At 39.4% G+C, this 26,005-nt stretch overlaps 1 protein-coding gene across 8 annotated transcripts in view; it reads left to right on the forward strand.

The window, feature by feature from the left end:
• Positions 1-26,005, forward strand: part of SCFD2 (sec1 family domain containing 2) — a 513,758-nt gene that overhangs the window by 249,481 nt on the left and 238,272 nt on the right. Inside the window, exon 6 of one of the 8 annotated variants that reach the window (XM_054484289.2) lies at positions 7,078-18,565. The exons of the other annotated variants lie outside the window; for them this stretch is intronic. Coding sequence (XP_054340264.2) covers positions 7,078-7,184 — 107 coding nt within the window. The 3' untranslated portion in view covers positions 7,185-18,565. Of the gene's footprint in view, positions 1-7,077; positions 18,566-26,005 lie in introns of those variants that run through there. 8 annotated transcript variants of the gene reach the window in all.

Below are 26,005 nucleotides of genomic sequence, written 5' to 3' on the forward strand. Positions count from 1 at the left end.
TGCTAATATGTTTTTCTGGTTGGTGTTTGCCTTTTATATTTGCGTGTAGATAGAGATATTTGCCAGAGATAGAGCTATATTTAGGAGAGTTGGGGCAGGCGCCCAATAGCATGATCAGTGTTCTCTGCATCTTCTTCCTTTTAGTTATATTCTCTGCATTTTTAGTTAGTATTCTGTGCATTTTCTTCCTTTTAGTTATTGACCTCATCCTTTCCTATCACAATTGCCTCTGTATAACCCCTCATCACCCCCAACCACTTTTGATTTATGTCATTCTAGAATAGCAACCCATGAAAAAAGAGGGTTTTTTCTTCCAGAGGTTGTAGATCAGTCCCAGGAAAGGAAGCTGACTGACCTTCAGTCACTTGCCAGGAGGATGGGATACCCTTTGGCCAAACCAAAGTCATATGGCTATAACCGTGTGTGTGTAGAGGGAGAGGGGAGATGGGGGAAGGGATTTGAAGAAATGGTCAGTGGGGTAGCACTGCAATTGGCAGTCCCACAACTGCCACTTGGATTGACAGTTGGAGTGATTCCACAAAGGAAGGGATACCAATGTACAAAAACTAGATATGTCTACCATAAGAGCATTCATTAAAGAACCAGGTTTATATCTCTGTATTTTAAAAATAGAGGTATCTTGTCTTCTCTCACAGTGAGTTTGATATTTTACTTATAAAGAGATGAAAATGTCACTGACATCTGAACAGTTACTTCAAGATTTTTTGTATGCCTAACAATAATTGTATGGAATTTCCTCTAGTGTCTTAAAAACTTAAAAACAGTGTCTTAAAAACATCTCTCTTTATGTTTATAATTTCCTTTACGATGGATTATTTATAATTGGATTTTTCCTTATTACAGAAGTCATACTTTTTTATTTTAGAATACTTGAAAGATGTTATAGTTATTTTTAAAAATTTTTATAAATTTATGGGACACAAGTCTAATTTTGTTACATGGATATATTGTATAGTGGTGAAGTCAGGATTTTCAGTGTGATCTTTTGCTCTTTAATAAACACAGAATACAATTTAAAATAATTTATTAACCCACTACCCAGAGAAAACCACTGTTAGTATTTTAGTATGTATTTAGTGCAAAGTCTATTGGTAAATAGAAAGCCTGATCCCATATATGCTTTCCAGGTGAAGGTATCAGGTGGGATTTTGTTTTGCATGTGTTTTGCAGTTGGTGTATTAAGGCCACCAGTGCCTAGAATAAAGAAGGCGTGGATATACTGTCAACATAAAAATATTAAAACTGACATTGGAAAGGAAATTGTTGACAATGTTGGTGCTGAATTTATGTCTCACATTCTAGGAGACATTATTGCATAAAAGTAAATTTATCCTTAATCAGAATGTAAAAAGGATCCTCTAATTTCAAAATGAGGTTCATTAGGATCTTGAATGGGAGGAAAAACATTTAGGTACAACCATTTCAGCCTAAAATTGCAGCAGAAAAAATATTGAAAGAGATGCAACAGGCTCTAGGCTTTGACTTACATTATTTTATGATGTGAGAATGGAAGATTAACATTTTTAAAGCCAGAAGGAGAATGTATGTGTGCAACCATGCTGATATTGATTCGTATTTTAAAATTTAGTTTTAAATGTAACCAATAATATAATTCCCATAGAAGCCTGACTTTTTAGGCCTTCATGTGTTGCTTGTTTATTTTGTCCTTAGCACCTGGACTGAATTGGTCCCAAATGGAGTGTTAATTTTCACTGAAGTGTTTACAAAATGAAGCCCCTTTCTCTATTTTTCTCTGTTCGTTTCTTTTTGTTTTGTTTTGTTTTGTTTTGTTTTCTTCCAAGATACACGCCTGAACTTTCCTGTCTGGTTCTTGAGTTGTTGCCAACCTGACAGAAAGCCAGCTGGCAGAGGAAACTGATGTGGTGCCGTGTTCATTAGCAATTTACATTTCCCAACATGCAAAATGCTTTAGAGTTTTAATTTTTGAAGCTTTTTTAAAGCCAAATTATACTGTAAAATGACTAAACTCTTTATTTCCTTATTTGTGTTGTGGTAGTTAAGAAAACAGTTAAATCTGTACTGTTCTTCTCACATAGTGATATACAATTTGGGGGTTCTTTTCCATACAAATCACCACCTTGCAAAGAATTCAATCTTTGGCCAAGAAAGTTTTCTTCATAGTTAAAATGTGATTGGATACATGCTAACTGGGAATGCACAGCCCTTCTGTGAAATCATAGAAACAGTGCACCATAAAAACAATAACACTGTAGTTATAGTTCATGGTATTTTGGTCATCTCTTTCGTGGATAAGAAGTGAAGCACATATTTTCATATATTTTGAAAATGTAGGATGCTTTAAATTTTGTTCCCAGAAACATATTTCAAGGCACCAATTTATTCTGTAAATGTATCTTTATTATTTTTTTAAACTTTAATCTCTTGCTTACCATTCCCTTTCACCCCTCCTCCCCTCCTAACCTTACAGCTCTCCAAGAGAAATCAGAAAACATACACATACTATATCTTATAACTGGTCACCTTGGGAGGCTGCACATTGTATTCTTGATTATTTCAAGTTGTTCTCCTTGGAAACGCAGAAGCCCAGACAAAATGACATCATTTGAGATGAGTACATGCCTTTTATTTTAGAAATGAACATTTAATGGCTTTTGACTTTGAGGTGATTATAGCATTTCAGAGCAGCAGCCCTTCCAGATATTAGAATGGAAGTGTTGAAGCTGTTATACATCAGGTCAGCTATATACAGAATTTAGAACAGAACAAAAGCCATCAGGATATATTTGTTGGAATTTTTTGATGGAGTATGTGCACGTAAAAATCAAAATATCAAATTCTTAGTTACTTAGTATTATCTTTACGTTTTTTCTTGAGCCAATTTATGTCAAAATTTATTTTAATGTCAGATTCAACAACTGAAAACAATTCTGGGAACGTGCATATATTGGATTTTTTATTGGCTTTTTTTTTTTTTTTTAATAGGACATGGCCCTTGTTCAAAAATGCACATGATTGGGCTAAAAACAACAACAAAAAAAAACAAAAAAAAAAACTGGGTTATTACTTTCCAGGGTAGAGAGGAGCTAGAAATGGTTACCAAATAGTGTGCTACACCCACCATGTCCTCTCTGTCTGGACCAAAGTGACACACCCCTTCACACTGGACTTTTCAGAGCAGCAGCAGGTCATTTTTCCGTGGCCAGTTTCTTAGTCTGGAGACCATTTTTTTCTTTCATTCCCTCTGTCCCAGACACAGGCCTTGCAGTTCCTTAAATATATTATACTGCCTGCGATACTAAGTGCTTGCAAGAGCAGTTCTCTCCAACTCATTCCCCAGCCCAGCCCAGCTCAGCTAACCATTTCCGAGCTCAGCTCAGACAACTCCTGAGATCAGCCTTCTCTGACCCTCCAGACCAGCTCAATTCCTCCCAACCCCATTGTGTGTCGTAAAGTGAACAAAGTTTATTACGTATTTGTGTGTTACTTTGATTAGTGTCTGCCTTCCCTCCAGGATCATAAACCCTGTGAATTTTGCTCAACGTTGTATCTCAAGCACCAGTTGTGCTGGGGGTTGGGGGGGGGGGCGCGGCGTACATAGAAGACTCTTAATAAATATTTATTGCATGAATAAAGGAATAAGAAAGAAGCTGATTGCGTTTCAGAGTTTCCTCTGATGCTGTGCAACAGGGCAAATATTTTGCAAGTTTACCAGATGAACTTAGCTTTGGAGAATAGAAAGTTTGGTTGAAGAAGGAAATGAAACATAAAAGGAAACCATGAGTTTTGGATGAGAGTTTTTAAATCCCATTGTTTGAAATATAGTGAAGAAAATATTTCATGAAATGAAAACAAGTCACATCAGCTGTTAGTGGAACTGTTGCTTTGTGTTTTAATATTTTTACATGACCAGATTTTTAAATTCTGAAGTTTTGGGTTAAATTAGCTGCTTCTTTCTCTACCTGTTCAGGTTTTTTTCTTCTTTATTGCTTTTCTCTTCTTTCCTTTTGTCCCCACATCTTGTTTTCCTGGTCAGGTACTGAGCACTCCATTCAGCCAACACATGGAATGCAAAATGTTTTTTTTAAAACCCATCTTTTAATCCTCTGGTTCTCTGAAGGTTTTTTTCCCAACCTGATTATAATAGGAATGAAACAGGCCAAATAACTTTTTGGGAGGAACTCAGGGAGAAAGAGGAGTGCTCTCTGCCGAGACGGTGATTCTCGGGAATCCTGCTTTCCCTGCAGGTGTGGCTCACCCACACAACTTGTACTCTGTAGTTAAGTGGGCAAATTATTTGTCCCACGTGTGAGGGACCTGCAAGGTACCAGTTTTAAGGAGGAAGGTAAATTCCATTTGTACACCATCATTTAAAAACCGGTGTAAGGATGGGCACGGTGGCTCACACTTGTAATCCCAGCACTTTGGAAGGCTGAGGCGGGCAGACCACTTGAAGCCAGGAGTTGGAGGCCAGCCTGGCCAACATGGCAAAACCCTGTCTCTATTAAAAATACAAAAATTAGCTGGGCATGGTGGCGCATGCCTGTAATCCCAGCCACTCAGGAAGCTGAGGCAGAAGAATTACTTGAACCCGGGAGGCGGAGTTTGCAGTGAGCCGAGATCACACCACTGCACTTCCAGCCTGGGCGACAGAGCAAGACTCTATCTCAAAACAAACAAACAAAAAACAATGTAATGTAACTTAACACAATCTGCCATTTTAAAGTGACAAAAGTATCTGTTCTTTCATCTTCTTTCTCTCCTCTCCTTTCAACCGATTATTACAGAAGAACAACTGTGCATCTAAGGTGGTACTGGCAAAGGGTCAATAGTAGAGTAGGCAAGGTGTGTGTTGCCATGGAGCTTACTTTTATGGGGAAAGTGTCTCTCATTAATGCCACAGATATCCCTTAGTTTTAGCGAAACTTCATATTAGTTTTAGCTCAACTTCAACTCTCTGGTTTTCCCTTGAACTCCCTCAGCATGGTCCACTTCCCTTTGTCCTTCATGGGAGAAGTGCCTGTTGGTAGTATCCAGCTGCAGCCTCTTTGCAAATGTTCCTTGACAAATCTGTCCTCAGCCAACTTCTGTAGTCCTTTCTGGATGCTCTCCCATACTCTTCCCAACCTGGATGGAACCATCACTCCTGAAACATTTTCTAAAACAACTTCTATTTACACCATATCTGCCCCCTCCCTTTAGTGATCAGGCCCTAAACCCTGCCAGTCAGACATGAAATTGGCATTTCTAAGTTACAGCATCCTATTGGGTAGTCTTTCATTATAACAGAGAAACTAAGAATATATAATGTTTAATATGAAGTGGCAGGAGTGTGTTTGCTCCTAGCCCCAGGTATCTGTTTCCCTGCATATATATAACCTGGGCCCTGCCATCAGGCATGTGTGCCCATTGCCAGAAACATGAGCTTGTGTCCCATCTTCTGAGGTTAGCTACTCAACAGCAGGAAGCTGACTGGCTTGTCTGAGCACTTGCTGCTTTTTTTCCTACATACAGTAGAATATCTAATAAATTTTTGTTGACTGTGATAAACGGGAAAATTTCAAAATGCTAGTAAAAGAGAATAAGAATGAAAAAGGCTTTAGATCAAGATAAATAAAATGTTACTCTTATAATATTATAACCAAAATGATCTCATCTGACATGTTATAATATGCTGGAAGAAGATCCCTTCTGTATTCTCTCCTCAGGATTAAAATAATTTTAGACCATCTCTATCATAAGTTATTTTCCCCAACTGTACTATATTTTAATACCATTTCCTATGCCTAAAATACATTCCCTGTTCCCCATTCTTACCTATAAAACTCCCACTCATTCTTTAAGGTGGAACTCATATGTCACTGCCTTTCTTATTCCTTCCCTAATCATCCCAGCTCAAAATGACCCCTGTGCCTCAGTATTGATTTGTGAGGATCCTAGGGACTTATATTTGTATTGCCACACAGGGTTGAAATGTATCCACATGTGTTCCTTCTCCCTGGGTGATCTTGGGCAAATCACTTAATCTCTCTTTACCTCCATTACTCCATGTCTAAAATGGGGATATAATAGTACCTATCTCATGGGATTGCAGAATATAGTTACTATTGTTGTTTGTTCTCTCTTCTATTAATTAAGTTCCTTGAGAGCAGTGACTGTGTTCTCCACCTTTGCATTTCTAGCTCCCATCTGAAAATGGTGGTGCTGAATGAAGGAATGAACAAAGAGTTTTGACATTTTTATGATGCTCTTCACTTTTCTCTTCTGATTTGGTTTAAACTCAATGGAGGCTAGATTTATAGCTGATCCTTTGGGGTCTAGACCTGGTTCTAGGATGTTAGCTAATGAGGGACGTATGTGTTAATGACCAATACTTTCTAGAAAAATCTTCTTTCTTCATAAAACTTTGCTTACACTATCATGGACTTTTTTCTCTAATCCTGATAAGCCAAATATCATAACAATACATCATCTTCTCGACAGTGAGTCTAGTTATTCTTCCCCCAAACCACTTTGTTCATCTAGAATTGAGTCTCCTATTTTTCTTTCACACCTACATATTTGGAACTGATTTTCTTTAATAATAACTTCACAAGAGAAGGACACTTAACCTATGCATAGTTAAGATGAACTTACTTTCTTATGCTTCTTTTCTCAGAAGAAAATTTTATAGTTTGACCCTCAGCTTTCTCTGGCCCAACCTTGTGAAGTTTGGTTATCAGACACTATTAATTTGCCCATATAAGAGGAAGATTTGGTGTCTGTTTGTCAAATACTTGGTCCTGTGTTCCTAGCATGCCAAGCAGCACTAATAGGAATTAATATTTATTTTACACCAAAAATGACCAGATACAGCACCAAACCACCCTGTGGGATGACCTAGCTCACTGGTCTCATAGTCTAAAGCAGGAAAGCAATATATCGGACCCTTTAATAGGACAAAGCCCTGCCCCCCAAATATTCTGTTTCTATAGACTCGTCACTAGAGTGCACAAAGCCTTTGGACTCTTGCTTCCCGGTATGGGACTGTTGTTACCACAGAGGTACCTATGAAAATCCATTTTAATTCTCCTCTAGATGGAGTGGTTTCCAAGCACCGTTCTGCAAGCCAGAATCACCTGAGATGGTTGTTAAAAATACAGCTTTACAGGTCCTACCCTAGACCTACTGAATCAGAAAGCTGAGGAGGCCTGTCTGAAGATCTGTGTGGAACTGGAGCAGTGTGTTCTGTCTGGAGCTCCCTTGATCAAGCATGAGGAATGGCTTTCCTTTGAGACATCATCTCACTTGAGCTACCCAGCACCTTGCCCTTTCTTCTGGAGCAATTAAGGTCCTAGATCAATGAATGGGGTGAGAGTTGTGTTCTTGGAGGGGATCAGTGGAGGTTTTGGGTTTTAGTAGCATTTTGGGCATCAACGAGCATCACCTCTTATAGGCACACAACTGGCAACTTGCTAGCAATGTTTGTCAGTGCCTCCCCCCAACCCCCATCTCATGTTAGCAGCAAGGTAACCCTTAGGGCACTGGTTTGGCTGTTCCCTCAGCTGTCTCTGGCACTGGACAGTCCCCACTGTGGATTTCCATGGTCTCACAGTCACCTATTCATGCATTCCCTCTCTCTTCCCATTTCCTTGGCCAAACCGGAAACATTTAAAAACCTAACCTGGGAGTGAGAAAGCTCTATGTGTACACAGCCTAATCTTTTTGCCCTTTGCTTAGATTAATGTTGTTTAAACTTAATGTTCAAGTGTTTGCAAATCTTGCTTTCTGTTTCTGCAGAAAATAATTCATGTCTAGCTATCAGGCTAGGATAGGGTGGAAATGGGGGGACAGAAACATACCTTGCAACAGGAGAAATGAAAATGAAAACTGTAAATATCCGGCATGCTATTCTTCATTGAAAATGTGAATCTGTAATGAAAATTTTGTCTGGAGAGAGTGGGTCAGCAAAGAAGTCCTTCAATAGCCATTTAATAGGAGCAGTAAGGAGTATTGGACAGGAATTTTACATATGCTCCAAATAATCTCACAGTTCAGAAATAAGCCCTAATTTTTTTGTATGAATAAGCCCTAAGTTTATTATGTTAAAAATATAAAATAATATAAAATTAAAAATAAAAAACATGAAAATAATATAAAAATAAGTTTACCATAATAATATTAAACATGAAAACATTTAGAGTAAGTACAGCTGCCATTTACTGAGTGCCTATAAAATGCCTTGTGTACTTTCCCTCATTATACCTCATAGCAATCCTGTGAAGTAGGTGTTACCACCCAGTTTACAAATGAGGAAGACTGGGCTTAGAGAGGTGAACTGACTTATGTGACATCACAAAACTATTAGGTGAAAAAATTACAATTCAAATGTAGGCCCATCTGGAGTCAAAGTCCGAGTTCTTTATGTCTGCCTGTATTGCCTACTAATTCTGGACCGAGAGGCTCCGACATTCCCTCCCCACCTATTTATTCTGCTTATTTCTCTTTGTTTATTGTGACACAGCTGTGCCATTTAGTGGCTGAAGTTCTTGGCAGGACAGGGTTTATGCTGAGGCTCTTCCTTCCCTTTCATGGTGAGTGAGCTGGGGCTTGTCACCATGTCAGGGTTCGGAGGTCAGAGTTCAGGATTTTTTTTTTTTTAGACGGAGTCTCGCTCTGTCACCCAGGCTGAAGTGCAGTGGCACGATCTCAGCTCACTGCAACCTTTGCCTCCTGAGTTCAAGCAATTCTCCTTTCTCAGCCTCCTGAGTAACTGGGATTATATGTGCCCACCACCATGCCCAGCTAATTTTTGTATTTTTAGTGGAGATGGGGTTTCGCCTTGTTGGCCAGGCTGGTCTCAAACTGCTGACCTCGGGTGATCCACCCGCCTCAGCCTCCCGAAGTGCTGGGATTACAGGCATGAGCCACTGCGCCAAGACTAGGGTTCAGAATGTTTTTTGCTTGGCACCAAAGTAAGTGAGTCTTGGGAAGTTTATTCCTTAGGTGATTCCATCAGGTCAGTATTGGGTTCAAATGGATAATGTGATGTGATGATGGCAGCTGAAATTAAAAGCAAGAACTCACTTTGGGGGAAAAAAAAACAAGAAAAATAAGAGTGACCTTGGTAGCTGCTTATATTAGCATTCTTGATTAATGTCTGCTTTTAAAAAATCACACTGGTAATGCAGCTATAATCATTGTACCAGTCACAACCAATTAGTTATGTTTATGTAATATGAAACAATATGCAGGCAGGGCTGCCTGGGATCCCACTTTCTTCCACAAAGGGAGTCAAGATCACATGGATTGCCGCTTCTGTCTGTGCCTTGCCTTTGCAGGACACTATTCTGATTGCGACCAGGTCTGTTACGTAAGCACCGCATTCAGTCTGCTCTGCCAGTAAGTCACAAAGTTACTTCTTTTGTGGACGTGGAAGGGACCTGAAAGAACTGTCCATAACAGCATGTTCCCAATTCAATCAGCCTCTATCCTTCTACGCCTCAGAAAAGAAACTGGATGGCAGACTCATAACCAGCAAGCCCTAGCTGTTCTGGAGCCCTGTTTTGTTTGGCCTACTCAGTGTTTGTGATAACTTTCGTTTGGAGCCCAAACTTGAACAATAGAGACTTCACATGAATAGCTGGATTTTGTTTGTGTGTTTCTTTTTGAAAAATGCAAGGAATGGTAGGAATTGGTTGGAGTTGAATCATGGTTGCCCCTTAGAAGGGGCCTGTGCTCCCAGCCCACCCCAGAATCAATCCCTTTCATTCTCTTGTGTTACATGTGGGCCCTTAGGTGCAGTGGAGTTTATGGCCTCTGCTTTCCCTTCACTGGCATGTTTTCCCTCCACCACCCTGTTGGTGGAATACAAGATTATAATGAGCAACAGTTCTGATCAAATTGGAAATAGTTCACTTATCATTGTGTCAATTTTTTGTAAACAGGAACTCAAGATCCACACAGTTATAAGTGTCCTTAGAGGCCCAGAAATGTATCAAGTACCAGATATGGCACATAGTAGCCGCTTGGCAAGCGTCTATTGAGTGAATCTACGAATAGAACTCCTGAGTGTGTGGGGACTCAGGGTCATTTGTTTGGCTGGAAGAAGAGACCTTACAGGGCAGTTTGGGAATATTAATGACACTCTTTAAGTACACAAAGAGTTTGGATGACAGCTAGCAATTTTTTTTCATTTCCATAAAATACAGGATTTTATTTTTATTTTGTGATGGGATACCTTGGCCGCGTTATACCAACACCCTTCTGGGGGACATTAAACTTTGGTGACCTTATAAAATTTCAATAAATTTTCTTTTTCTCATCCAAGCAAAATGTCCTCTTGGGTTCAGTTGGGTGTGACGCCTGACAGTCTCTCTAACCTGATACTGTCTATTTCTTCCAGTGTGGACTGTGAAACAGGGACCTCTGTGTCTTTGTGCCCCAGAGACATTTGGTGTTAACCATGAACGCTTATACTGTTAATAACATTTAGGTCCTGTCCTACAAGGAAAAATACAAGTTATTAATGCTTCTATCACAGTGATTTAGGACTAGGGCTTCACAGATTGACAGGGTTTGAATCTTCGTTCTACTATTTGTTCATCATGTGGCCCTGAGCAAGTTATATCTCATTGCTGTGCCTTAATTTTCTCATCTGCAAAATGAGTATCCCAGTAGTAAGATCATAGCATAGTTAGAACAACGCCTTAAACATAACCTCCAGTAAATGACAGCTGCCACTCTGGTGGTAATAATGATAGCAGAAGTGATATCTGTCTTAAATTATAAAAATATGCCACTAAGAACTTTTTTTTAATTTGGTTTTTTGTCTCTTTTCCCCCAGCTTTATTGAAGTATAATTGACAAATAAAACTGTGTGTATTTAAGGTATAGTTTTTGTCAAATGCATTTATTACTTTGAAGATTGCACAGCCCTTTTGTCACTAGACTATAAAAATATTGGATACATTTTCACCCATTAGTGTATGATTGAGTTGGATTTGGTAAAACAGGAACCCTTCAGGTATGCATAGAAGGGGCCCCTTGCTTTCCTGGTTCTGACAGGCAGAGGAGGCCTGTTTGAGGGAAGGTAATTATCTTCCTGCAGTAATTACTTTTCTATAAAAATCCAACACTCTCTCACCCCTGATTACTGAAGGAAAACAAAGCTCTGGTTTCTGTATGAGCTCCTTGTAGTGAGAGGCCAGCGTTGGAATGTGGTGTGATGTCACTGCTGATTGGCCCCAGGGTTCTGGGTTTCATCTGTGTTATTGGAATACCTCAATTTATCTGTTTTCTACAGGGGATTACAGCACTCTTCAGGGGTTTGGAAAGTTCTGAAATGAAAGCATACTTCAGGGGTAACACATGCCTATACCAAACACTGGCAGTCCTCACAGGGCTAACAGTATATGCTAACCTTATGGAGACTTTATTTTTTCTTAACCATCAAACCACAGGAGTTTTAAGCTGGCTTTATTACCATCTCTTCCTCTGATCCACTCCCTTACTTACTTTGGGCAGAAACTTTATTTTATTTTTATTTATTTATATTTTGAAACAGTCTCGTTCTGTCGCCCAGGCTGGAGTGCAGTGGTGCAATCTCAGCTCACTGCAGCCACTGCCTCCTGGGTTCAAACGATTCTTGTGCCTCAGCCTCCCGAGTAGCTGGGACCATAGGCACCCACCACTACACCTGGCTATTTTTTTTTTTTTTTTTTTTGAGATGGAGTCTCGCTCTGTTGCCCAAGCTGGAGTGCAATGGTGCAATCTCCGCTCACTGCAACCTCTGCCTCCTGGGTTCAAGTGATTCTCCTGCCTCAGCCTCCTGAGTAGCTGGGATTACAGGTATGCACCATCATGCCTAGCTAATTTTTGTATTTTTAGTAGAGACAGGGTTTCACTATGTTGGCCGGGCTGGTCTTGAACTCCTGACTTGAAGTGATTTACCTACCTCGGCTTCCCAAAGTGCTGGAATTACAGGCATGAGCCACTGTGCCCATCCAGAAACTTGATTTTAGTAGCAAGATTACAAATGTTTATGTTGGGCCTCTTCTTTCCAGTTACTTAAAAATGCATTTCAAGAGTCTACCAAGTAACAGTGAATTCTATCAGACTTGTTTCCCAAAGTGGCTTTTGTTCCCCTATGTGATATGGATACCACTGAAACAAAAGCCTTTTATTTTATTTTTTTTTACGTAGATGCATTGTAGATTATAAGAGGGAATAGATATAGTATGGCAGTTAAAAGGCAGAAGCAGGGAGGGAAGTCTTCTAGAGTCAGAATCGAATGTATCCCTGCTAATTATGCCTGTGACCTTGGCAAGTTCTTACTTTTCAGTTTTGTCCTTTGTAAATCAGGAGTCATTTGTGTCCCGCCCTCTGGGTGGTGGGTAGGATCACTGCTCAGCCCACCCTTAGTAAGCACTCAGCCACTAATATGTTACCTTTATTACTGCTTTACTGTTATTGTACCTTGCTGTAAACTGAATCTGGAAGAAAATTCTACTTACTGCAATTATGAGATGTCATGTTTTCAAAGGATTTTCAAAATACTTTTTTTTCTGATACAAATATTTGATTTATCTCTCTTTGTGATTGAATCTCATTTCAAATTTTATTGACCACCACGACCTCTTTATTTAATCAATAACTACTCAAAGATGGAGAAATGCAGTCACCAATATGACTTATGTCACTTAATTTTAACTACCAGGAGACCACGAACTGCTTGAGCCAGTCATTTCATCAGTTGTCCCTTATTTACTGAGCACCTACTATGTGCCAGGCAGGAATGGGTTCTGGGAAAACAATGGCAAATAAGAAAAAATCCCCTGCCCTCAAAGAGCCTGTGGTTTAATGGCAACATTACTTCTTACTCGTGTTTGTGTCCATCTCACATTGCATAGTACCTGGCATACAATGCTGATGCTCAATCAAAGTGGGATTGTTTTGGGTGAATTGAGTGCAGCTTAACTGAAATGGAAGTCCAGTGCTCTTTCTGGAAATTTTCTTTAAAAAAATAAGATTTTTCCATGAAAAGACCACCTTGTCTTTATGTTTTATTTATTAACAATCTCAATCCATCTGATTGGATGGAAAAATGAATCTAGCTGATTACTGTTTTCTTGCTTTTTAAAGAAGCCCTTGGCTGTGACTCTATTTATATAAAATTGCATGTGGTGTTTTGGTATATCAAGACATGTTTAAAAGAAGGTTTTTCCAAAATATAAACCAAGGTTGGAGACTTGCTCTTGAACTTTACTGTACTTTACAGCATGATGAGTTCCTTCTCTAGTGTGCACAAAACTCCTGGTCTGCCCACAAACCATCAGCCTTCCCTTCTACACCTCCAGATAAAGAAGAAAGACAGTGGGTGGTGGGATGGGAAGGAGGTGGCGAGAGGAAGTCATATTAGGTGCTTGGCTTTGTATGGAACACTGTATGTGTTTTTTGTTGTTTTTTTAAATCACCTCTTACCTTTGAGGTAGATAGTGTTGATCACCTGTACAGATAAGGAACCTAAGGCTCAGAGGTTAAGAAACTTTCTCAAGAATATTCAGTAGAGAGGTAGCAGAGTTAGGATTTGAACCTAGGTTTGCCAACCCCAAGCTGCTGTATATGGGAACAAGAATGCACCTCTTCTCTATCTAATAGATATTCTTGGCTAAGTCTTGCAAGAGTGAAAATTCTCTTACTCCAAGCTGCTCTGGGCCAGGTGAGACAGATCACAGGAAGTGGTAGGTTAAAATGTGGCCCCTCTTGTGCTACTCCTGTGTTCAGCTCTCCTGGGGTGGGGCACAGCAGCTTGATAGGAGTCAGCGTGGTCTGGAATTCCCTCAAGTTTCCATGGTTTCAGTTCCAGTACACAGAGTGCTACTCTCCTCCTGTAGAAAATGAGAAACACTCCTCTTCTGAGTCTGTTTCTCAGAATCTGTTAGATGAGACGCAGAAGTTTTGTCTAGGTCTAGTTAGAAATCTTGCATCTTTGGTTTTCTTTCTTCATCAGCTTCTTCAACTTTGATTGCATACAGAATTCTAGGATATCTGTGACAAGATAATGGTACTTAGAGGCTCTGTGGTTGCTTTAAGACCTGTTGGCATCCAAAGGATATGTTAACGTCCATCTGCTTTCTACCATATCCCTCAAAACCCCAAATTACTGTGCTATCTCTGTTATTTGTTGAGAAGTATGTGACTCAGGGTTCTTTTAATTGTTAGATATGAAAGAAAATCCAACTGAATTAATCATATTTATTGGTTCACAAAACCCAGCTATCCAAGGCCATCCAGCTTCAGGTATAATTTGATTCAGAAGCTGGAACAGTGTTATCAGGACTCCATCTTCCTTTACCTGTGCAAGTGCTCTTCTGTGTAGTATATCCTGTTATGTCTTATGTAATTGTTAGCTGTTCACCAAATATTTCCAGCTTTCTTCCTTTTGGGTAGGATTCTGCTTCTCTGTCCCCTGAAGTTAGGTTTGGCAATGTGATTTACTTTTACCAATAAAGTGTGGACATAAGAGGCATGTGGCACTTCTGGGCAGAAAGCTTTTAACAGCCAGTACGTTATTTATTATGTCCCCCTCTTCCTACCATGGCAAACATTGAAGCATGTATCAAGATGGGGTGGGCCTTCATCCGCTTAGATGCATGAGTCACAGCAACGAGCAGACCTTCCCTGCTTGTCTACTATGGACATTTAATGTGAGAGAGAATTTTTGTTTTGCTAACTCACTGAGGTTTTAACATTTTATTATAACATAATCCTTTCTATCCTGACTAACATACATCCTCCATGTTCATATACAAATGAAAACAAAAGGAATTTCTATTCTGGTTGCTCAAAAAAGTGTCCTAGTATTAACTCTGAATAGCTATGGTTAGTGATGTTCCTAATTTCTGAACGAATCCTGTGTTCTGATTGGCCAGGTCAAGGTCACATCTTTATCCTTGAGTCAGAGGGGAAATCAGCCCACCCAATGCTCATGGGCAAAGTAAAAGAGATGTAGGTACCCAAAAGAAATAGTGATATCAGAAAAATGGAGGATGAGTGCTAGGCAAATTAAAACAGCACAGGTCTTCTATACGATAAGAAAGGAAAAATTTCTGCAGCATTTTATTTTTATTTTGGAGCAGGCGTCGCATTGTTAGACCTTTTAGAAGGTCAGTGTCTTTCTAAAGCTATTGAAGAGAGTTTTATGGTCTTCTTTATTGCCATGCTATAAATAGATATGTCAGGAAAAAATTATAAATTTGAAGCCTAAAGTAGAAATACCATGTCAGCCCATATCCACTTGTCAGTAATAAAGTAAAAGATTAAAATACGAATGTGACTACCTTTCCTTTTCTCAAGTTTCTTCCACAGTATCACCCAAATTTCAGCCTTTATTCAGCTTTAGGGAAGATACCTCCAATGAGATGACAGGTCTGCCCTCTCTGTCTTTGGATTCTTACAGCAATTGATCTGTCTACATCTCACTGACATTCATTAATTCTGCCTTTTAGGACTCAAGATAAAAGCAAATTTTGTACCACTTCCATGTGTGTGGAAGCTTCTAGGATGGACCTGGCACTAAGTAAAGAACAGGTTCTCACTGTATATTTTTAAAAATTTAAAGATACCCTGGCCCAGTCTTTTCTTCTTTGGGTTAATCTTGTCATGTTCTTTCAGTTTTTTCTTGAATTAGTGTTTCTAAATCTCCTAACTGTACTGTTTTCTCCTTCTTGTGCTCCAGTTTGTCTATGTATATGATTTGCTTCCATTTAAAAAAATTCAGTCTATAATCTCTGTCTTTTGTGTGTGTAGACCACTTACATTTATTGTAACTATTGAAATGTTTGGATTTAGGTCTACCATTTTATAATTTGTTTTCTGATTATTCCTTCTAATTTTCATTCTTCTGTTTTCCCTTTCCTGTGTTCTTTGGGGTTATTTAAACATTTTTTTAATACTCCATTTTAAAAACATCATGTTTGCCTATTTCTGTTTGTATAGTGTTGTTAGAGGTTGCTCTAGGGATTAGAATACACATACTTAACATGGTCTGTTTACAATCAATATTTTACTACTTCAAGTGGAACATGGAAACATTACTCATATATCTCTAAATCTCTTTATATTGTAGTTCTCTCATATACTACATTTATATACATTAAAAACTCCATTAGATAATGTGATCATTTTCAATTTCAGTTTTCAAAACTATTTCTGTTTTTCTTCCTTTATTTCTGATGTTCCATTTTTCCTTCTGATTTCCCTTCTATCTGAAGAACTTCCTGTAGCAATTCTCTTAATTTTCTTTCAACTGAAAATAGCTACATCACCTTCAATTCTGAAAAAATGTTTTCATTGAATGTATTTCTTTTCTCTCAGCCTTTAAAAAATGTTCTACTTCCTTCTGGCCTCCAAGAGGTTCTAATGAGAAATCCACAATTATTCAAATCAAATTTCTGGCTTTTGGGCTGGATTGAGTACAGGCTGGGAGGAAAACAAGAAGAATGATATACTCACCACCAGTTTACTGAGACTTCAAAGTATGGTTTTTTGCATTCTGGGGTCATGTGCTCTGCCCAGGTTTTCTACTTGCATTCAGTGGGGGCGAAAAGATGGAGTATTGTAACTTCAACTTACCAGGAACCTCCATGTGCATCTGTTTTCGAGATACATAGTTCAACAGAAGCTGCTAACGCCCCTTTTATGTTAACACTATGTGTGGTATGTGTGCATATTTGTGTGTATTTAACAAAATCTAACATAGTCCTTAGTATGTGCCAACCATAGTTTTAGGTGCAAGTTAACTCATTTAATCCTCATGACAGTCCCATGAGATGTGTATAATTATTGTCCCATACTTTACAAATGAAGAAATTAAAGGAATGAAAGTTTAAGTAATTTGACCAAGGTCACACAGCTAGTAAGTGGTGAAGCCAGGATTCAAATCCTCAGGGAATCTGGTTTCAGAGTCTGGCTCCTAACCATTACACTAAGCTGCCTTTAATTAACTATGATTATGTAATAATTATACTAAAACAGTGAGAAGAAATAATGCCTTCTCACAACAGTGAGAAGAAATAATTTCTTACAACAGTGAGAAGGAATAATGCCTTCTCACAATAGTGAGAAGAAATAATGTCTCATTGTTATTGACCACTTTCTATATCTTTGTTTTATTCCAGCCACTTTATACACATTATCCAATAATAAATGTGTTCATTTGTCCAATTTTTATTGAGAATTATGTCAGGTACTGTGCTGGGTGCTAAGGTTCCAGAAGTGAACAAGACAAACCTGCCCTGGTGGAGGCTACATTCTAGTAGGAGGAAGTCATGAAACAAATGACTCACGTATACCTATGTGATTGCAGCTGTGAAAACTGTCATAGAGGAGACTGTTAGGAGAACATTCTAGTGGGGTTTCTAAATTAGTCTACCAGTCAGGATAAGACAGATTATTTTGAAATAACAACCTTGACATTTCAATGGCTTAAAACAATGAAAACTTATTTCTTGCTTATGCTACATGTCTATGAGAAGTAGGCTGAGAGTTCTGTTCTCCATCAGTATTTTTGTCCCCCTTACTCCAGGACACAGGCAAACAGAGCCGCCACTAACAAGCACATGGCCATTTTCAGGACAGGAAAAGAAGTAACACAGTAGCTTCTGCTCATATTTCAATGGCCAAAGTAAGGGTTATGGTCCCTCCTAACTTATAGGGGCTAGGAAAAGTGCAGTCCTACCGTGCCTGAAAGAAGAAAACCAGAAATATTTGAGGAGTGGCACTAAGATCTGCCAGTCTGGTTTTGAGGTCAGGAAAGGGTTCCTTAGGAGGCAATGTTTGAGTTGAATTCTGAAGCAAAAGGCGAAGGGATTGGGGTGGGGAGTAGATGGAAGCACAAAATGTGACTAATGTGGTAGAGTAACTCAAGGCCTTGTATGCCAATTTAAGGGTTTAATATTCATCCTAAGAGCTATGAGAAGCCAGTAAGAGACTTTAAGAGGGAATCATAAGATTTATATTTTATCTGGGATCCTATGGCTAGTGTGGAGAATAGATGATGGTGGGAATAGGGGTGGGGAATGCATAAGGAAAAACCAGTGAGGAAGCCATTGTCCTAATGTAGGCTGGAGAAGATGGAGGCTTGATTTAGGCATCAACAGTTGAGAGAAGTGGGTATATTGAAGAAACAGGGTTTCCAGATTGATGGGATAATCCTCCAAGATCCCTTGAGGAATCTATTATTATTATCCCCATTTTCTCAGTGAGGAAAGTAGGGTTTGGAGAAATAATAGAGTTCAGCTATTGAGTGGCAAACCAGTGATTCAAACCTGAGCCTGGTGCTAAAACCTGTGCTCTTAACTACCATGTCACACTACTTCAGTCAAATGTTTTGAGAAGCATTATTTTATGTCCTGTAATGGAGAAAGGATGCAAATTTTTAGGGCTTCTACTTGGTGCAAATGCATCTGGCAGATAGACCCTTTGATGGCAGATGTCATGACTTACTGTTCTCTGCTCACCTTAGAGCCATACCAGCTATGCAATAAATCCCAGTTGAGTTTATATTGATGAGGTGTTAAAGTCAAAGTTCAAAATTGTATGTAAATGCTTTCATTTAAATTAATTTATGCATTAAGGCTAGATAGAGTCTTTTGTAATACAAGATGTTTAGATTTAGTTAAAGTGCCTCAGTTTATCCTGATTCCTTCCTCAGAAAACTCCACCTTTCATTCTCTTTTCCCTTCATTTTCCTTCAGGCATTCATTTGGTCAAGATTCATTTGAGTGACATTTATTTCAAGCAATGTAGCAGAGTGATTCAATATGTGGACTACAAAGTCCTTCTGTAAAACTCTCTTCAATTCCATCTATTGACATAAAAATTCCAGGCCTAGCTCTGTGTCCACAGGTCCATGAAACTTCTCACTGTTTGTCTATCATTCCTAAATGATCTTCATTTGTTGTTGTTGTTTTAAGCACATTTATCCTTGACTAATTCCTGCTCCTCTTTATAGTCCTCCTTGAGAATGAAGAACTCATTCTTCATACGTCTTTCACTGTTTCCAAATGCACTTATTTATCATGGTGCCAAGCATGCAGTTACTCCCTAATACACTCAATAATAGAAGAATGAATGAGGTTTTATCTTAATCTTTGTATAGCATTGATATTTCAGCATAAGCTATGAATCACAAGTGCTCTTGAAATATAGTTAGTAATAAAATTTTCAGATAACACAATCAGAAACTCTATATATTCAAATATGAAAAATGTTAAATGGTAAAATTAGCAATGTTGCTGTGGGCTTTGGGAAGAAGAAATGCAAAAATTCAGCTTACACAATTAATTACCCTTTTAGTCCTCAATTATACGTCCAGAGACTGTCTTTGTTTCCAGGAATGTGTGATCCAGAATAGCTTTCCTAATCAAGTAATATTTATGCTATGGTTTGTTTTAATTTTTACCAAAGCTTCACAACATTTTGCTTGAAAGATGACCGACTTGAAGATAAATATAACACAGAATAATTCAAAACAAAGTTATGACATTGAAATAAGTGAAATTATATGTACCAGAAAGTTCTGTAACAGTATATCTTATTACTAGCATTTCACTCTAATTCTTCTTTTTTTATGATTATACTTTAAGTTCTGGGATACATGTGCAGAACATGCAGGTTTGTTACATAGGTATACATGTGCCATGATGGTTTGCGGGACCCATCAACCCGTCACCTACCTTATGTATTTCTCCTATTGCAATCCCTCCCCTAGTCCCCCACCAACCAGTAGGCCCCGGTGTATGATGTTCCCCTCCCTGTGTCCATGTGTTCTCACTGTTCAACTCCCACTTATGACTGAGAACATGTGATATCTGTTTTTCTGTTCCTGTGTTAGTTTTCTGAGAATGATGGTTTCCAGCTTCATCCTTGACCCTGCAAAGGACACGAACTCATCCTTTTTTATGGCTGCATAGTATTCCATGGTGTATATGTGCCACATTTTCTTTATCCAGTCTATCATTGATGAGCATTTGGATTGGTTCCAAGTCTTTGCTATTGTGAATAGTGCTGCAGTAAACATACGGGTGCATGTGTCTTTATCATAGAATGATTTATCATCCTTTGGGTATATACCCAGTAATGGGATTGCTAGGCCAAATGGTATTTCTGGTTCTAGATCCATGAGGAATTGACACACCGTCTTCCACGATGGATCAACTAATTTATACTCCCACCAACAGTGTAAAAGCGTTCCTATTTCTCCACATCCTCTCCAGCATCTGTTGTTTCCTGACTTTTTAATGATTGCCATTCTAACTGGCATGAGGTGGTATCTCATTGTGGTTTTGATTTGCATTTCTCTAAGGACCAGTGATGATGAGCTTGAGATGAACCCACTTTTTGATGGGGTTGTTTGTTTTTTTTCTTGTAAATTTGTTTAAGTTCCTTGTAGATTCTGGATATTAGCCCTTTGTCAGATGGACAGATTGCAAAAATTTTCTCCCATTGTGTAAATTGCCTGTTCACTCTGATGATAGTTTCTTTTGCTGTGCTGTGCTCTTTAGTTTAATTAGATCCCATTTGTCAATTTTGGCTTTTGTTGCCATTGCTTTTGGTGTTTTGGTCATGAAGTCTTTGCCCATGCCTATCTCCTGAATGCTATTGCCTAGGTTTTCCTCTAGGGTTTTTATGGTGTTAGGTCTTACATTTAATTTTTTAATCCATCTTGAGTTAATTTTTGTATAAGGTGTAAGGAAGGGATCCAGTTTCAGTTTTCTGCATATGGCTAGCCAGTTTTCCCAACACTGTTTATTAAATAGGGAATTCTTTCCCCATTGCATGTTTTTGTCAGATTTGTTAAAGATCAGATGGTTGTAGGTGTGTGGTGTTATTTCTGAGGCCTCTGTTCTGTTCTTTTCTGCTCCATTGGTCTATATATCTGTTTTGGTACCAGTACCATGCTGTTTTGGTTACTGTAGCCTTGTAATATAGTTTGAAGTCAGGTAGTGTGATACCTCCAGATTTGTTTTTTTTTTTGGCTTAGGATTGTCTTGGCTATACAGGCTCTTTTTTGGTTCCATGTGAAATTTAAAGTAGTTTTTTCTAATTCTGTGAAGGAAGTCAATGATAGGTTGATTTATAGCATTGAAACTATAAATTACTTTGGACAGTATGGCCGTTTTCATGATATTGATTCTTCCTATTCATAAGCATGGAATGTTTTTCCATTTTTTTGTGTCCTCTCTTATTTCCTTGAGCAGTGATTTGTAGTTCTTGAAGACATCCTTCACATCCTTTGTAAGTTGTATTCCTAGGTATTTTATTCTCTTTGTAGCATTTGTGAATGGGAGTTCACTCATGATTTGGCTCTCTGTTTTTCTATTATTGGTGTATAGGAATGCTTGTGATTTTTGCACATTAATTTTGTATCTTGAGACTTTGCTGAAGTTGCTTATCAGCTGAAGGAGATTTTGGGCTGAGAGACAATGGGGTTTTCTAAATATACAATCATGTCATCTGCAAGCAGAGACAATTTGACTTCCTCTATTCCTAATTGAATACCCTTTATTTCTTTCTCCTGCCTGATTGCCCTGGCCAGAACTTCCAATACTATGTTGAATAGTAGTGGTGAGAGAAGACATCCTTGTCTTGTGCTGGTTTTCAAAGGGAATGCTTCCAGTTTTTGCCCATTCAGTATGATATTGGCTGTGGGTTTGTCATAAATAGCTCTCATTATTTTGAGATACTTTTTTATCAATACCTAGTTTATGGAGAGTTTTTAGCATGAAGGGGTGTTGAATTTTATCGAAGGCCTTTTCTGTATCTATTGAGATAATCATGTGGTTTTTGTTACTGGTTCTGTTTATGTGATGGATTACGTTTATTGATTTGCAAATGTTGAACCAGTCTTGCATCCCAGGTATGAAGCTGACTTGATCATGGTAGATGAGCTTTTCAATGTGCTGCTGGATTTGCTTTACCAGTATTTTATTGAGGATTTAACATCAATGAGATGAACATCTCATCGATGTTCATCAGGGATATTGGCCTGAAATTTTCTTTTTTTGTTGTGTCTCTGCCAGGTTTTGGTATCAGGATGATGCTGGCCTCATCAAATGAGTTAGAGGGGAGTCCCTCTTTTCCATTGTTTGGAATAGTTTCAGAAGGAATGGTGCCAGCTCCTCTTTGTACATCTGGTAGAATTCAGCTGTGAATCCATCTGGTCCTGGACTTTTTTTAGTTGGTAGGCTATTAATTACTGCCTCAATTTCAGAACTTGTTATTGGTCTATTCAGGGATTCAACTTCTTCCTGGTTTAGTCTTGGGAGGGTGTATGTGTCCAGGAGTTTATCCATTTCTTCTAGATTTTCTAGTTTATTTGTGTAGAGGTGTTTATAGTATTCTCTGATGGTAGTTTGTATTTCTGTGAGATCAGTGGTGATATTCCCTTTATCATTTTTATTGTGTCTATTTGATTCTTCTCTCTTGTCTTCTGGCTAGTCACCTATCTATTTTGTTAATCTTTTAAAAAAAGCACCTCCTGGATTTATTGATTTTTTTAAGGGTTTTTCGTTCCTCTCTATCTCCTTCACTTCTGCTGTAGTTATTTCTTGTCTTCCGTTAGCTTTTGAATTTGTTTGCTCTTGCTTCTCTAGTTCTTTTAATGGTGATGTTAGGATGTCAATTTTACGTCTTTCCTACTTTCTCCTGTGGGCATATAGTGCTGTAAATTTCACTCTAAACACTGCTTTAGTTGTGTCCCGTTGATTCTTGTACATTGTGTCTTTGTTCTCATTGGTTTCAAAGAACTTATTTATTTCTGCCTTAATTTCATTATTTACCCAGTAGTCATTCAGGATCAGGTTGTTCAGCTTTCATGTAGTTGTGGGGTTTTGTGTGAGTTTCTTAATCCTGAGTTCTAGTTTGATTGCACTGTGGTCTGAAAGACTGTTTGTTCTGATTTCCGTTCTTTTGCATTTGCTGAGTATTTTACTTCCAATTATGTGGTCAATTTTAGAATAAGTGTGATGTGGTGCTGTGAAGAAGGTATATTCTGTTGATTTGGGGTGGAGAATTCTGTAGATGTCAATTAGGTCCACGTGATCCAGAACTGAGTTCAAGTCCTGAATATTCTTGTTAATTTTCTGTCTCATTCATCTGTCTAATACTGACACTGGGGTGTTAAAGTCTTCCACCATGATTGTGTGGGCATCTAAGTCTCTTTTCAGATCTGTAAGAACTTATTTTATGAATCTGGGTGCTTCTGTATTGGGTGCATATATATTTAGGATAGTTAGCTCTTCTTGTTGCATTGATCCCTTTACCATTATGTAATGCCCTTCTTTTCTTTTTCGATCTTTGTTGGTTTAAAGTCTGTTTAATCGGGGACTAGGATTGCAACCCCTGCTATTTTTGCTTTCCATTTGTTTGTTAAATATTCCTCCATCTCTTTATTTTGAGCCTGTGAGTGTCTTTGCACATGAGATGGATCTCCTGAATACAGCACACCAATGGGTCTTGACTCTTTATCCAATTTGCCAGTCTGTGTCTTTTAATTGGGGCGTTTGGCCCATTTATGTTTAAGGTTAATGTTGTTATGTGTGAATTTAATCCTGTCATTATGATGCTAGCTGGTTATTTTGCCCATTACTAGATGCAGCTTCTTCATAGTGTCAATGGTGTTTACAATTTGGTATGTTTTTGCAGTGGATAGTACCAGTTTTTCCTTTCCATGTTTAGTGCTTCCTTCAGGAGCTCTTGTAAGGCAGGCCTGGTGGTGACAAAATCTCTCAGCATTTGCTTGTTTGTAAAGGATTTTATTTCTCCTGTGCTTATGAAGCTTAGTTTGGCTGGATATGAAATTCTGGGTTGAAAATTATTTTCTTTAAGAATGTTGAATATTGGCCCCCACTCTCTTCTAGCTTTTAGGGTGTCTGCCGAGATAATCTGCTGTTAGTCTGATGGGCTTCCCTTTGTGGGTAACCCAACCTTGCTCTCTGGCTGCCCATAACATTTTTTCCTTCATTTCAATTTTGGTGAATCTGATGATTACATGTCTTGGGATTGCTCTTCTCAAGGGGTATCTTTGTGGTGTTCTGTGTATTTTCTGAATTTGAATGTTGGCCTATCTTGCTAGGTTGGGGAGGTTCTCCTGGATAATATCCTGAAGAGTGTTTTCCAACTTGGTTTCATTCTCTCCATCACTTTCAGGTACACCAATCAAATGTAGGTTTGGTCTTTTCACATAGTCCCGTATTCCTTGGAGGCTTCGTTTGTTTCTTTTCATTCTCTTTTCTCTAATCCTGTTTTCACTGTTTATTTCATTAAGTTGATCTTCAATCTCTGATATCCTTTCTTCCTCTTGATCAATTCGGCTATTGATACTTGTGTATGCTTCACGAAGTTCTCTGTGTTTTTCAGCTCCATCAGGTCATTTATGTTCTTCTCTAAACTGGTTATTTTAGTTATCAGTTCCTCTAACCTTTTTTCAAGCTTCTTAGCTTCCTTGCATTGGGTTAGAACATGCTCCTTTAGCTCAGAGGAGTTTCTTATTACCCACCTTCTGAAGCCTACTTCTGGCAATTCGTCAAACTCATTCTCCGTCCATTTTTGTTCCCTTGCTGGCAAGCAGTTGTGACCCTTTGGAGGAGAAGAGGTGTCCTGGTTTTTGGAATTTTCAGCGTTTTTGTGCTGGTTTTTCCTCATCTTCATGGATTTATCTACCTTTGGTCTTTGATGTTGGTGACCTTCAGATCGGGTTTTTGTGTGGACATCCTTTTTGTTGATGGTGATGCTATTCCTTTCTGTTTGTTTGTTTTCCTTCTAAACAGTCAGACCCCTCTGCTGCAGGTCTGCTGGTGTTTGTAGAGGTCCACTCCAGACCCTGTCTGACTGGGTATCACCAGTGGAGCCTGCAGGACAGCAAAGATTACTGCCTGTTCCTTCCTCTGGAAGCTTCGTCCCAGAGGGGCACCCACCCACCAGATGCCAGCCAGAGCTCTCCTGTATGAGGTGTCTGTCGACCCCTGCTGGGAGGTGTCTCCCAGTCAGGAGGCGGGGGGTCGGGGGGTCAGGGACCCAGTTGAGGAGGCAGTCTGCCCCTTAGCAGAGCACGAGCACTGTGCTGGGACATCTGCTGCTCTCTTCAGAGCCTGCAGGCAGGGACATTTAAGTCTGCTGAAGCTGTGCCCACAGCCGTTCCTTCCCCTAGGCGTACTGTCCCAGGGAGATGGGAGTTTTATCTATAAGCCCCTGACTGGGGCTGCTGCCTTACTTTCAGACATGCCCTGCCCAAAGAGGAGGAATCTAGACAGGCAATCTGACTACTGTGGCTTTGTGGAGCTGCAGTGGGCTCCATCTTGTTTGAACTTCCCGGCGGCTTTGTTTACACTGTTAGGGGAAAACCACCTTTTCAAGTGTCAGAAATGGTGAACACCCCTCCCCCCACCAAGTTCGAGGGTCCCAGGTGGACCTCAGACTGCTGTGCTGTCAGTGAGAATTTCAAGCCAGTGCATCCTAGCTTGCTGGGCTCCATGGGGGTGGGATCCGCTGATTAGACCACTTGGCTCCCTGGATTCAGCCCCCTTTCCAGGGGAGTGAACGGCTCTGTCTCACTGGCATTCCAGGTGCCACTGGGATATGAAAATAAACTCCTGAAGCTAGGTAGGTGTCTGCCCAAACGGCTGCCCAGTTTTGTGCTTGAAACCCAGGGCACTGGTGGTGTAGGCACGGGAGTGAATCTCCTGGTCTGCAGGTTGTGAAGAATCTGGAAAAAGCATAGTATCTGGGCCGGAGTGCACCATTCCTCATGGCACAGTCCCTCATGGCTTCCTTGGCTAGTGGAGGGAGTTCCCCGACCGCTTGCACTTCTGGGGTGAGGCAATGCCCCACCCCGCTTCAACTTGCCCTTTGTGAGCTGCACCCACTGTCTGACCAGTCCCAATGACATGAGGCAGGTACCTCACTTGGAAATGCAGAAATCACCTTCCTTTTGTGTTGATCTCACTGGGACCTGCAGACTGGA

This window comes from Pongo pygmaeus, chromosome 3 (genome assembly GCF_028885625.2).
Source record: "Pongo pygmaeus isolate AG05252 chromosome 3, NHGRI_mPonPyg2-v2.0_pri, whole genome shotgun sequence".
Classification (NCBI taxonomy): Eukaryota; Metazoa; Chordata; class Mammalia; order Primates; family Hominidae; genus Pongo; species Pongo pygmaeus.